The sequence below is a fragment of the Rhamphochromis longiceps genome, linkage group LG16 (assembly GCF_057381845.1).
Source record: "Rhamphochromis longiceps isolate RC_006_pf linkage group LG16, R_longiceps_female_GT1.1, whole genome shotgun sequence".
NCBI lineage: Eukaryota > Metazoa > Chordata > Actinopteri > Cichliformes > Cichlidae > Rhamphochromis > Rhamphochromis longiceps.
Window position 1 is genome coordinate 31,005,406 of NC_140572.1, and position 12,982 is coordinate 31,018,387.

At 47.8% G+C, this 12,982-nt stretch overlaps 1 protein-coding gene across 1 annotated transcript; it reads left to right on the plus strand.

Moving 5' to 3' along the window:
* Window positions 1-4,275: 4,275 nt before the first annotated feature.
* LOC146651432 (uncharacterized) lies at window positions 4,276-6,858 on the plus strand. Its single transcript, XM_085384521.1, has 3 exons — window positions 4,276-6,395; window positions 6,486-6,578; window positions 6,666-6,858. Exons 1-3 carry the CDS (start codon window positions 4,423-4,425, stop codon window positions 6,856-6,858), a joined length of 2,259 nt encoding a protein of 752 aa, XP_085240647.1. The 5' UTR covers window positions 4,276-4,422.
* The last annotated feature ends 6,124 nt before the right edge of the window (window positions 6,859-12,982 follow it).

A 12,982-nucleotide genomic window follows, 5' to 3' on the forward strand; every position in this document is an offset into this window, starting at 1 on the left:
GTTCAGGAAATCCCGTAACACGTCGTTGACTAGGGCTTGAAAAACCGCCGGGGCGTTCGTTAACCCGAACGGCATCACCAGATATTCGAAATGCCCTAGCGGGGTATTGAAGGCGGTCTTCCACTCGTCGCCCTCACGTATCCGTACCAGGTGGTAGGCGTTCCGCAGGTCCAGTTTGGTGAAGACTGTGGCTCCCTGGAGTGAGTTAAAAACAGAACTAATGAGTGGGAGGGGATATTTGTTTTTGACGGTGACGTCGTTCAGCCCCCTGTAATCGATGCACGGGCGGAGCGTCCTGTCTTCCTTTCCCACGAAGAAAAAACCCGCAGCCACGGGGGAGGACGACGGCCTAATACGTCCTGCAGCTAGCGACTCCTGGATGTAATTCTCCATGGTTTCTCTTTCGGGGCGAGACAGGTTATACAATCTGCTGGAGGGCAGCGATGCACCCGGGAGCAGCTCAATAGCACAGTCATATGGACGGTGAGGCGGGAGTGAGAGCGCCTCGTCTTTACTGAACACCTGCCGAAGATCGTGATAGTCGGAGGGCACGGAAGAGAGATCCGGTGCGGGTGGCGGGGCGGGACTCCGTTCCGCTGAGGCGGAGGGAACGGCTGACCTCAGGCAGTTCGCCAGACAAAACACACTCCAGCTCGCGATACTCTTTCCGGCCCAATCTATGTGTGGGTTATGTCTCTGTAGCCAGGGGTAGCCTAAGATAAGCGGGGTGTCAGGAGCGGGAAAAGTGAAAAAGGACAGCTGCTCTTGGTGGTTACCTGATGTGACTAACCGTACAGGCGCGGTTTGGTGAGTTATGTATGCAAACACTTGGTTGTTCAATGTGGACGCAGGGATGGGCGGTTCGAGTGGGGTAAGAGACACAGCTAACCTCTTAGCCAGCTTCTCATCCATGAGATTCTGTTCCGCCCCGGAGTCCACCAACGCGGGGCATGTAAAAGTCTGGTTAGGAGTCACAATAGTAACGGACAGTAACAATCGGGGTCTACTAGTGCTTAGAGCGCTGCCCACCCGTATCCCCGAACTCACCGGTGGGCCGGGTCGTTTGGGCGGACCGGGCAAACAGCGATGCGGTGACCGGGCCTCCCACAGTACAGGCATTCTCCAGCCCGAAATCGGCGTTCCCTCTCCTCCGGTGACAGCCGAGAGCGTCCGATCTACATGGGTTCGGGCGGGGGAGGCGACGGAGAGCGCGCACACGCAGCCGGGGGCGGGGGCGGAGAAACGCGGATCCCGGGGCGCAATACGGAGCCCATAGGCTTAAGCCGCCGCTCGGCATCCCTCTCCCGCAAGCGTCTATCGATCCTACGGGCGAGGGATGCTAATTCTTCAAAGGATCTAGTCTCCTCGTGAAATGCTAGTTGGTCCTTCATCTGGTCGTTTAGTGACCGCAAAAAAACCCCACGGAGGGCCGAATCGGGCCAACCTACGGCGACCGCTCGGGTACGGAAGTCAACTAGGTACTCCGCAATACTGCGCCGCCCCTGACGGAGCCCCAGCAACTTCTGCGCGGCATCGTCCTCCGAAACCGGAGGGGAGAATGTAGCCTGGAACTCCTCCAGGAATTCATCGTACTCACATTCGCGAATGGGGTGAGAGGTTAAGTAAGCCTCAGCCCATGCTAGAGCACGCCCCCGTAACAATCCCACGAAGTGGGAGATCTTAGCGGCATCCGTGGGGAAAGCGTGAGGCGTGCGGCTGAAAAATAAGGAGCACTGGAAAAGGAACCCCCCACACAGGTCTAACTCCCCGTGGAAGGGTTCCAGCGACGGAGGCGAAACACTGCGGTGCACGGGGTCGGGTGGCCTGGTTTGCAGCTTATCCTGAGTGTCGCTGAGCTCTTGGTAACGGTCTTGGAGAGACTGGAGCTGCTGATCGTGGCGACCGAGGATAGCGCCCTGTTTATTAATAGCGGAGTGGATCTGCTGGGTCCATACTGGCCAGTCCATACTGTCATGAACCGAAGTTCCGTGCGCAAGCTGGACCCAGAAGCAGAACACACACACCAGGGTAGGAGGGAATAAAGAAAGCAAATTTATTATAACTAAAGGTGTCCCGTGAGGGTAGCCGAAAAAACAACGTATGGAACCAGAAGAAACCGAGGGACTGGGGAGGTGAACTGCGCAGGGAACGCCGAGAGCGGGGCTGTGAGAAGCTGCAAAACAAAAAAAGAGAAACAGATTACTGGGGTGCGGAAAAAAGGCAGCATACGAGGGAAGGTGGAGTATACGTCTTACGGAGGTAGCCGGGCTGAGTGAACCAGAGGGGGGGGGGGCTCCAAAAGGGTCGAGACGGCGAGGCTGATAGTGCTTCCGAATCTCAGGCGGACAGGTGGACAGGCAGGTGGCTCGCAAAAACGCAGAGTTGTGATCTACACACAGGGTAAAACAGAGTCAGTTCCAATGGACAATTTGTCATAAGGGTTTTTTTTCCCGCAGGTGTACGTTACCGCTGAAAGGCGACTACGGACTGGCGTGGAGCAGCAGGTAGGGCAGGATTAAATAGTCCACCTGGTGATCGCCTGGGATGGGATGCAGGTGTGGGGTTAGCAGCCACGCCCGTGGGCGTGGGCATCCCAACAGCACCCCGGACGCCGGGCCGCGGACCATGACAAATGGAAGTTTTAAATGAGCAGACCTCTTGCTAACCAGTGTTATTCTGCAGTACTTTGATGTATTAAACAAAAAGAGAAGCTGTAAATCGGCTTTCTACAGAGTTACCTGGAATGTAACCGGAGAATCGAAGCCAGGTGTGAACAGATTCTGCACCAGGATGAGGATGCTAGCTGCTGTTAGGGTAGGGTAGGCTACTGCTGCTAGCAATACTAAGGTTAGCCAAACTCTAAAATCTGATACTGTTTGAGTTTGCCACATTGCACACATTGCAAAGTGCTGCACATTTCAGCCACACCTGATTTGATTAATGAAGAATGTGATTAATAGTTTCATATAGCACCTAAAGTATGCATTAAATGTCTGCCTGGTCGATGTTTGTTCATTTCATGTGTACTTGGTTTTAAATAGTTTGTGAGGGTTTTCTGTCTTTGGGATGAGCTGACTAGCCAAATTTAATTTTTTAAGCCATTAGCAAATTTATTGTTAACCCAAAGCTGCGTCTTTTCATAAGGTTATGCTAAAGAAAGGAAAAGCAATGGTCCTGTGTTAGCACCAATCAGTGAAGATGGCTATGTTCAATTTATCATGGTATACAGGTCGTACTGGATACCCGTCTTCCACAGTGGAGTAGAGACAGTAGGCCTAACTTGCAGCGAAGAGCAAGAGACAAAGAAGAAGAGATGAAGTTAAAATAGTCTATATTTAGAAACAGCACAACAGCAGCGCAGACTCAGGACAAAGCTTTACACAAGAACATAATTAATGTAACTCGACACACAACATGATGTAAAGGCCCATGGATTTAAGGTGAGCCAACTCTGTACTAAACTGGAAATTTTGGAAGTTTTGTCATTTTACCCTTTATTGCCGAAACCTAATTGAGGGTTACTTGGTTTTGTTTGTTTGTTTGTTAACCACATCTGAAGAGCCCCAAATACTGTGCTGAGGGGAGAAATTTGTGACCAGGAACAAAAAAAAACTGTGAAACATTGTTCCCAGAAACACAAATTAATTGACTGAATGTTGTGACTGTTTCACAAACTGCCACAAGACTGTGTTGAGCAGTCCCTGCGGGGGCTGATCGAATACTCACTGGGCCTACATGTGAAGTTGTCACGGACCCAGCTCTGGAGGACTCGGGGTCCGTGAGCAGTTTTGACTCACCTCCCGTTGATATTGTTGTTGTTATTATTTTGGTGATGTGTGTGTTTTTCTGCACTGTGCTGTGTTAGTCTGTGTCCCACTCATATGTATAGGCAGGGTATGGGTGTGTATGTCTGCGGGTGTGGCTGGAGGATGGAGCTCAGCCACCTGCAGGCCTGAGGGGTGTGGCCCTGCGGAAGGACTGGCCACACCTGAAGTTCATGCCACACCTGTTGGTGATCAGGGCTCGTCGGGGGAGCTACTTAGGAGAGAGTTGGAGCTCCCACCGGCGCGGGATCATTAAGCTAAGACTCCAAGTCAGTGTGTAGCATTAGGAAGTGCGGATCGTGTGTGTGTGTGCGCGCGGGTTCAGTGTTTAACGGCTGCTTCTGTATTGTCCTGCAGGTGAAACGAGGGACCAGAAGGGCAGCACGCACAGGGTGTGCAGTAACACAACAGCGGGGAGCACGAGCACGAGCACAGACGTCGGAGGGAAGCACGCACATGGGGTTCGAGGGAGCAACGGGGAGTTATTGTGTTTACAGCTTTCCACTGTAAATAAAGAGCACTGTTTGCATCGCAGAGTCTGCGTTTTGGGTCCTCCTTTCCCCACATCCCCACGGTCTGCCCTCCAGACCGTGACAGAATGATCCCGCCAACCACCATGGACCCAGCAAACTCAGGAGTTGCCATGGAGGAGAGATCGCTCGCGCAGCTATGGGATTACTGCCGGAGCGTAATCCAGGCTGTAGACCCACACAGGAGACACCTACAGGTAGTGTTCCTTGACAATTACCTCACATCCACTACCCTCACCATGAACATTTTGGACATTAACAAACTTAGGCAATTGATCACTAGTTTAAGGGAGAGCTCGAGTTTTGAATTATTTGGCTTAGGTGGCCCGAGCACGGACAGTTCGGCTGCTCTCCTAGAGACTCTAGCCGCTTGGTTTTTCACGCGTCGGCGGAGGGCTTTCCCGTCGATGCTCGCGGCACAATCGTTTGATCCGCCATTACAGAAGGCATGCCGCACTCTCCACCGCCATTCCATTACGCCTCAACCCACTCCTGCGGTTTCAGCCCGGTCAGCTGGCAACGGACCGACAGCGCTCATTACCGCAATGAGTAAACCAGACTATATTGTTTCAATAATAAACCCTGTCATTGACGATCAAAACACAGATGAACAGCGGATTTCCATGCACGCGGCCCCGCCTTCACGGAGGAGAAGGCGTCCTCGCAAGCAGCGTTCAACCACATCCACACTCACTCCTGTGCTGGTCGAAGACTCAGGACCAGCGGCTCTGGACGCCACAGTGAGTAAAATGGACTCTGCCGGTGTTATAAATTCCCTTCCTGTAAACACGAAAATAGAAACTGTTTGCTGTACCTCCAAAGACTCAGAAAATGTTCCCTCTGAGACTGTAAGCTGGGAGCTGCGGAGTTCCGAGCATACAGACCCAAATGACTTTTTGGCTCAGTCTGACCGTATGGAGACGGAGGTTCTCCCCAGGGCTTCCCCAGAGGCCAAACTGGAGGTCTCAGTTGCCTCTGGACCCCTGGAATTTGTTGAGCCAGCTGTAACATTTTCATCCTCTCCACCCTTCATAATAGCCATCTCACCCTCACCTCAGCCTGCTGCCCAGCTGGTAGCTCAGTCTTCAGTCCAGTCAGCCTCTCACCTTCATCCTCAGTTGGAGGTCGATATGCCGGCTGGACCACCTCTGCCATCATTTCACCCATCTGTCCCTGCATCGCTGTCCAGTCTACCGGGAGTAGCTGCCACACCATCGTCGCCTCCGCCCTCTGCAGACACTTCTTTACCAGAGTTCCGTCCGACTGCAGCAACCACAGTACTCTCGGCTTTGCTGTCCGCATCACCTGCTCTACCTTCACCTTCCCCACCTGCGGACACCGCGTCACCATCTTCGCCTCCGGATCATCCATCTGTGGCTGAAGCGCAGCCGGAGATGCCCGCACGGCCAGCTGTGGAGCCCTGTGAGCCGGCGCAGGAGCCCGGAGAGCGGGAGGAGCAGCTCAGCGAGGCGGAGCAGGAGCTTAGAGAGCGGGAGGTGCCCGCACGGCCAGCCGTGGAGCCCAGCGAGCCGGAGCAGGAGTCCGGAGAGCGGGAGGAGCAGCTCAGCGAGGCGGAGCTCAGAGAGCGGGAGGTGCCCGCACGGCCAGCCGTGGAGCCCAGCGAGCCGGAGGAGGAGCAGCTCAGCGTGCCGGAGGAGCTAGGCGAGCCGGAGGAGCCCGCACCGCCAGCTGCGGAGCCCTGTGAGCCGGAGCTGGAGCAGCTCAGCGAGCCGGAGATAGGCGAGCGGGAGGAGCTCAGCAAGCCTGTGGAGCCCGCGCTGCCACCGGAGGAGCTCGGAGGTCCGGAGAGACTCGCTCAGCCTGAACTGGAGGTCAGCGAGTCAGATGGACCATCACGTCTAGCGCGCCCTCCACGCCAGCTACGCCCAACGCGTCTGCGTCAGCGACCGGCGCGTCATCGACCGGCATGTCATCGGCCATGTACCACACCTCGCTGTTGTTCACCGGAGCTGCGCTGCCGCCACTGGAAACCGGGCAGGCCGCCTGGGGAGGAGCGCCGCCGCCGTCGGACCCGGGGCAGGCCGCCGGAGGAGCAGCAGCGCCGCCACCACCACTGGATCCCAGGCAGGCCGCCTGGGGAGCAGCGCCGCCGCCGTCGGACCCAGGGCAGGCCGCCGGAGGAGCAGCAGCGCCGCTACCGCCACTGGATCCCGGGCAGGCCGCCTGGGGAGCAGCGCCGCCGCTACTGGGCCCGGGGCTCGCCACCGGAGGGGCAGCAGTGCTGCCGCCACTGGAGCAGTGGCAGGCCCCCAGAACTGTTTTGCTGCTGCTGCCGGACCCGTGGCCGTCTGCTGGAGCTGCAACAGCGCCGCTGCTACTGGACCCGGGGCCCGCCACCGGAGGGACAGCGGTGCCGCCGCCACTGGAGCAGTGGCAGGCCACCAGAACAGTTTTGCTGCTGCTGCCGGACCCGTGGCCGTCCGCCGGAGCTGCAACGTTGCCGCCATTGGACTCGAGGTAGGCCCCCTGAACTCTTTTTGTAATGATGGGCCGCCTGAGACTGTTTTGTGGTGTTTTTTCTTTTTTTTGCTCCGTTGCAGGGGGTGCGGTCGGACTTTGGAACTGTGACTTTGGGGGGGTTGTTTCTTTTGTGGTTTTTGGCCACACCTGAAGTTCATGCCACACCTGTTGGTGATCAGGGCTTGTCGGGGGAGCTACTTAGGAGAGAGTTGGAGCTCCCACCGGCGCGGGATCATTAAGCTAAGACTCCAAGTCAGTGTGTAGCATTAGGAAGTGCGGATCGTGTGTGTGTGTGCGCGCGGGTTCAGTGTTTAACGGCTGCTTCTGTATTGTCCTGCAGGTGAAACGAGGGACCAGAAGGGCAGCACGCACAGGGTGTGCAGTAACACAACAGCGGGGAGCACGAGCACGAGCACAGACGTCGGAGGGAAGCACGCACATGGGGTTCGAGGGAGCAACGGGGAGTTATTGTGTTTACAGCTTTCCACTGTAAATAAAGAGCACTGTTTGCATCGCAGAGTCTGCGTTTTGGGTCCTCCTTTCCCCACATCCCCACGGTCTGCCCTCCAGACCGTGACAGAAGTTATGATTGCTGTGGGCTGTCGATCAGCTGATAAAGCTCACTGGTGGTTTGATTGCTGGCCAGGTTGCACAGCTTATTTCTAGGCTTGAGATTTCATAAATTAGGCTGCTGTGAAGTTAGGAAATTCATCAGCCATTAAAACTGTGGTCCTGGTGCATGCACTCATGCTTGTTGGCATGTGCTTGTGTCTTTGAATATCTCTACCATTGTGCTCCTGGACCTGACCACTCCCGTTCTGCACTCACCAGCCAGTATTCATGCTGTTAGCTTCTCCCTGCCTCCTCCTGTCTTGTCAGATTTGGCAGCACCTCTGGTAAAAGCTAATCCTCATGTTCTCACTTGCACATAACATCAAGCATTTATGTCTGCTACTGTCAGAGGATGTGACAGCAGATATTGTGCACCACACATTTCAAGCATCTCTTCTCTTCTCAACCACATTTTTTTGTTTTCCAATTTGAAGACCTTACCTTTGTTAGATAGAAAATCTGCATCCTATTATCAAGGAACAACACATGCCATGACATATAGTGTCTTTAAGTCAGAGATTTGAAGCACAGCGAGTTCACTCATTCAGTCACAGAGGCTTTTTTTAACCTCACTTTGGACTATAATGGATTTCCACTGTGGGGAGTAAACACAAAATAGAGACTTGCATCGCAAATCTCCTAGCAACCACATCTGACACCATCATCATCAGCATCATGTAAACCCAGTAGACAATTGGCTGTGCACAAAAAACCCACTCAATATAACAACCATGCTTCAGTTCAGCCCATTTTGTGCACTATAAACACTAATAGCACCCAAAACTCCATTAACAGGATGTCAGGGTAACAGTTAGAGGATTATTACATATGGTAAAGTGCCAGGGTGATGATTTTCTGATGAAAATATTATACAATTATTATAGTTATGATTCCTGAGTGGGATACCGCTGGGAGAACTGGGAGAAAAAGACTATCGGGTAGAGTAAGCCATCTACTAATCAGAAGGCTGGTGGTTGAATACCTGGGTTTTCCAATCTCCAGTCTGTATGCCTAAGTATCCTTGAGCAAAACAATAAACCGAAGTTCCTCTGTTATACTTTAATTGGAGTTTGAATGTTAGAAACCACTGAGGTGTAAAAATGTTCTGTAAAGTATTGAGTGCAAAGGAGAGCAGAAACGTGCTATATAAGAATCTGTCTATTTACGGAATTAATGACTCAAGGCCCACTCACCTGTCATTCAAATCTTCTGCTTGTCAGGGACAACCAATCAAAACAAAGATGGGAGGAGCTAAAACAGCTGAATAGTCCCACATTAACATCTCTTCAGGTTTTCTGATACTACCAGAGATATCTTATATCTTTTCAATCAAAACCCAGTAGATAACACATTGTTTTCCCATTATGCTGTTAATGACTAAAAATATATCAGGTAGTCTTCAGATTGTTCCAGCCTTTATAATTCACTCTAACTGTACTGCATCAAACTGTAGTGACTGTTAAACCAGTCAGAACCAATTTAAATATATAACAAAAAACATTAGCTAAAGCACAAAGTTCACACATAAAGGCAGTCAAAATAGCAAACATTACAAACAGAAACCAAGAGAAAAGGCAGAAATCCATATCTACACATTAACAAAAGAAAGCCCGTCTTCGACCTGTGTCTCAGCTATGGCAAAGGTCAAACACAAAATGAGCAGACAGCTCAACTATTACGAGTACAAATACATTCTTGCAAACACAGGAAGTACACAAAAACTGGGATGCATGGAGATGAGTGATTTCAAAATAAAGCAGGAAATAACAAAGTCTGATCACATAATCGTACAAGTCAAACACTGTATGCAAACTGTAGCCATGATGTGGTACAGTTACAGTCAAAGGTGTAGAAAAAGTGTAGGAAGCTAACTGGCCAGTTATAACTAATTAGCTAACATTTGCTTATATTAGCTGTAATTAGCAGAAAAAGATTTGTTTCATATTAAAAAAAAATAAACTACTAGGAGACACTTAATAAAAGATAACACAAAAGCAGCATGATGGAAATGTTTTTTCACTTACAACAAACAGCATACATGAGGTGTTAACAGTTAGTTTGTGTTTTGTGCCACTGTATCAATTCTTAAGAAAGAGTAGTTCCTGCCCTGCTGGATTTAATGTACAACCAGGATAACCGGTAATTACAAGATCTTTTTTGTCATGACGAGATAGCAAATTGTAATTAAAATGATAAGGAGTTCTTTGTGGATGAAGTGTGAGTCAACTAATGTTTCACCTTTTGCAGTAATTTAAAAATATATTTTAGGTTTTTTTTTAACAAGTGAAAAATGAATGCAGTCACTCTAACGTCTTTGAGCTGAGTGTGAAGCTGAGGTTTAATTGGTTGGTCATGACGATGCATCGATAAAATGTATGTATGTATGGCAACAGATACCTGTTAATTAACACCCAAGTAACATTCAAATTAAATCAGAAATTTCATTTTGAGAATAATTCTGAGAATCATGAAACTCGCAAAGTAGCAGATTTGAAGATTTTGATGCCTTACTAAGTTTTCTCTCGACTTGTGGTCAGTCAGTTGAAAAGAACAATTTGTGGGGGTTTTATGTTTAATCCCCATATCTGATTAAGGATTTTAAAGTAAGAAGAAAACCTACCAAACTTATATTTGATTCCCAAACTGTAAATCACAGTGAAGGACACTAGTACATATTCCTATCTCTGCATTTACTGAAATCAAAAAATGTCATAAACCCAATTTTTTATCTCTTTCCTCCAGCTGTCAGCAGAAAACAACAGTAAGTATTTTTGTATCAATTTTTGATTTCTTCTGCTGCCTTTAAATAACTCAAATCCAAAGATTAAAACATGCATCAATTAATCTTTACAGCATGTCGGCTGTGTTAAAAGAAAATGCCAAGAAAAGCATACGTATTTAAGGAAATAACCCAAAGTACCCATCATGGCTATCAGCTGTGTACTGACCTGTAGGATGGATCTTTCAGTAAAGTGCCTGTGACTTTATGAGTGGTGTCTGGCAGGCATGTCAGAGTGCCAGATAGCATCAGTCTGATTTCTAGATTTGATATTGTCTTTTCTTGTGGACACTCTTGGGATAAAAACTGTTTTCAGCTATCAGCTATCTCACAGAGACTGCAATTAATCTCAATGTCTAACAAATCCAGATGAATTTAAAGGGAAGGTCTAAAGAGAAGCAGTAATAACTGTATTTATCGTCTCCTTCAGCACCATTGGGGTATTGCTGTAAAAAGGTGGTGGGAAAAAAACAAGAAAAAAAACCCACTCAGCCTGAGAAAAGGCAGAAAGTTTGTTTCTTGTCTTTTATTTGCAGGTCCAGCCTTCAGGCTCACAGGCCTAGCTGATCTTGGAACGCAGCCACCGTGTCATTAAAACAGTACAGTACTTTGCTCGTCCTGGGTGGTGCCATCACACGAATCATCCTTTGAGGCCTAAAGAATAACTAAACAGTCTCTACAGTGGTTGTTATTGCTTTTGAGATTCATTTGCCATAGTGTGACGCAGGAAGCCGTCCCTGTACCCCTGACATACTGCACAATAGTAAATCTGCTTATCGCTCACTGCTGTGACATCTCGTAAATAAAGCGTGTCACATCTAGAGAATGTTGATGCATAACCTTATATTTTCACGCTTCATGCTTGGCGTAGCAATCACTATTTCTCAAGGCTGGGCATAACCAGCTCTTGACTGTTCTTATCCCGTTTGCACACAGTCATTCACGCTGGACTCAACTGTAAAGATGCAAAATGGCTCGAGTCATAAACTGTAACTAAAAATTTGGATAAATACATCAATCCAGTTTAGGTTTCCTTTAGCTGCTCACTATCCACACAGTGTGACATCTTAGATTTCTGACGGAGGGGAAAAAAGAGACAAGTCCCTTTTTGGAAAGAGACTTTCACAGCTTGGCTCTCACAGAGATGAATCCAATATGACTGCATCTGTAAAACCAGTTGAACATCTCATGTTGGGTCATGTTGTGTACGAGACTACAAATCCAACTGGGGCATGTCACCAGAAATCCAATTTGTTGTACTCGACTAGATAGGACTTCTTCCTGTTCCAGCTTGTCACAATAAAAGCCTTTAACATATACACTGTATACTGCTACACATAAGCAGTAGAAAAAGAAACTCAACTGAATAAAACAACTTACAGATGTTATCTTAAATGATTAAATTAATAGTTTTTCTTCTTTTTTTGTAAGAATGTCTAGTACACAATAAAACTATAAAAGAGAATTACATTCGCTCAGTTATTCACAGAACTACGATTAATCAAAAATCCTTAGTTATTACATGCAACAATTTTTAAGTATGATTAGTTGGAGTTATCAGTTAAAGTCGGACTTTAATTCAAGATTTCCTTTATAAATCTCTTCATAATCAATGGACCAGAACGTGCTAGAACAGTCTTTTGGCAAATTCAGTTAATGAGTTAATAAACCAGTTAATAAATCTAATAAACAGATGGATTGCAATATTACTTCTGAATGAGTTATTTGTTCTGTGTGCTGCAGCCACGCATTTGCTCAGTAATAAGAAAATAATGACATCTCACAGATCACTTACATCTTCAGCACATCCCTTTTCATCCCTGTGATGCATTCATGGTGCAGACATAAATAACGTTGCTGTCATAGTCACTACGGAAGAGGAGGGAGCATATCTTTTTTCAAGTGGCAAGATAATTTCAAATGCAGCTTTTCAAACAGCTCAACAAAAATATCAGCAAACACAAACTGCTTTTGTGCAGTGAGTTAAATGTACAGCTGCTGTATTTACGGGGAGAGAAAAAAAGTTGATGTGTGATGCTGAGATGGAAAAAATGTTACGGGGAGAGAGCAGGAGAGGAAGATGAGAAATTGTTTTTAGAAATAAAGACTCCTCAGCAAGTGAAATTTTGTAAACTGTAATTTTTTTATCTTACGTGTAATGTTCTCATTCATTTAGACTTTTTAAATCTGATTTTGAATCTATACGTGATGTTTTTATGATCAATCTTGGAAAACAAATTGAAGTATACTAATTTTGTGTGATTTAAAGGTTGCATGAAAATCTTCTACTTGGCTACACTGGTTAGTTTGAAGTATTGTGTTGATCCATTAGTGATTGTCTGTGTTACATCAAGGACAGAAGACATCAATTTATGTTTAAGATGATGCTGATTAGATTCACTCATTGAATTCTACATGTGGAACTAGCTATGTAGTGTCTTTGCATTGAAAATCATCTATATAGCTTGGGCAATATCTTATATTTTGTTGAATTCAACTGGGTAGATCAGAGAATGTTGGAGTAGCTGCACAGGTCAGCCGATAACAGTCTGGATCAGTATCAGTCCATTTGTAAGAGGGGAAATACCTTCAAGATTGTTAGATTATTAGGAGTCATCACATACTGATATAGCATGTGGTCAACTGTATCAGGTGGTGATTCTGAAAGCAGAACCAACGAGCATCCAGTGAGAATCGATAAGGAATCATATTGACAAGTGATATCTAGAAAGGAAATGAAATCACTAATTTCTCAT

Excerpts from the sequence above, each read along its gene's own strand:
- LOC146651432 (XM_085384521.1), top strand. The coding sequence starts at position 4,423 with ATGATCCCGCCAACCACCATGGACCCAGCAAACTCAGGAGTTGCCATG. Across the intron at positions 6,396-6,485 it reads CGCCGTCGGACCCGGGGCAG|GCCGCCGGAGGAGCAGCAGC; the intron begins GCCGCCGGAGGA and ends GACCCAGGGCAG. Across the intron at positions 6,579-6,665 it reads TACTGGGCCCGGGGCTCGCC|GCTGGAGCTGCAACAGCGCC; the intron begins ACCGGAGGGGCA and ends CCGTGGCCGTCT.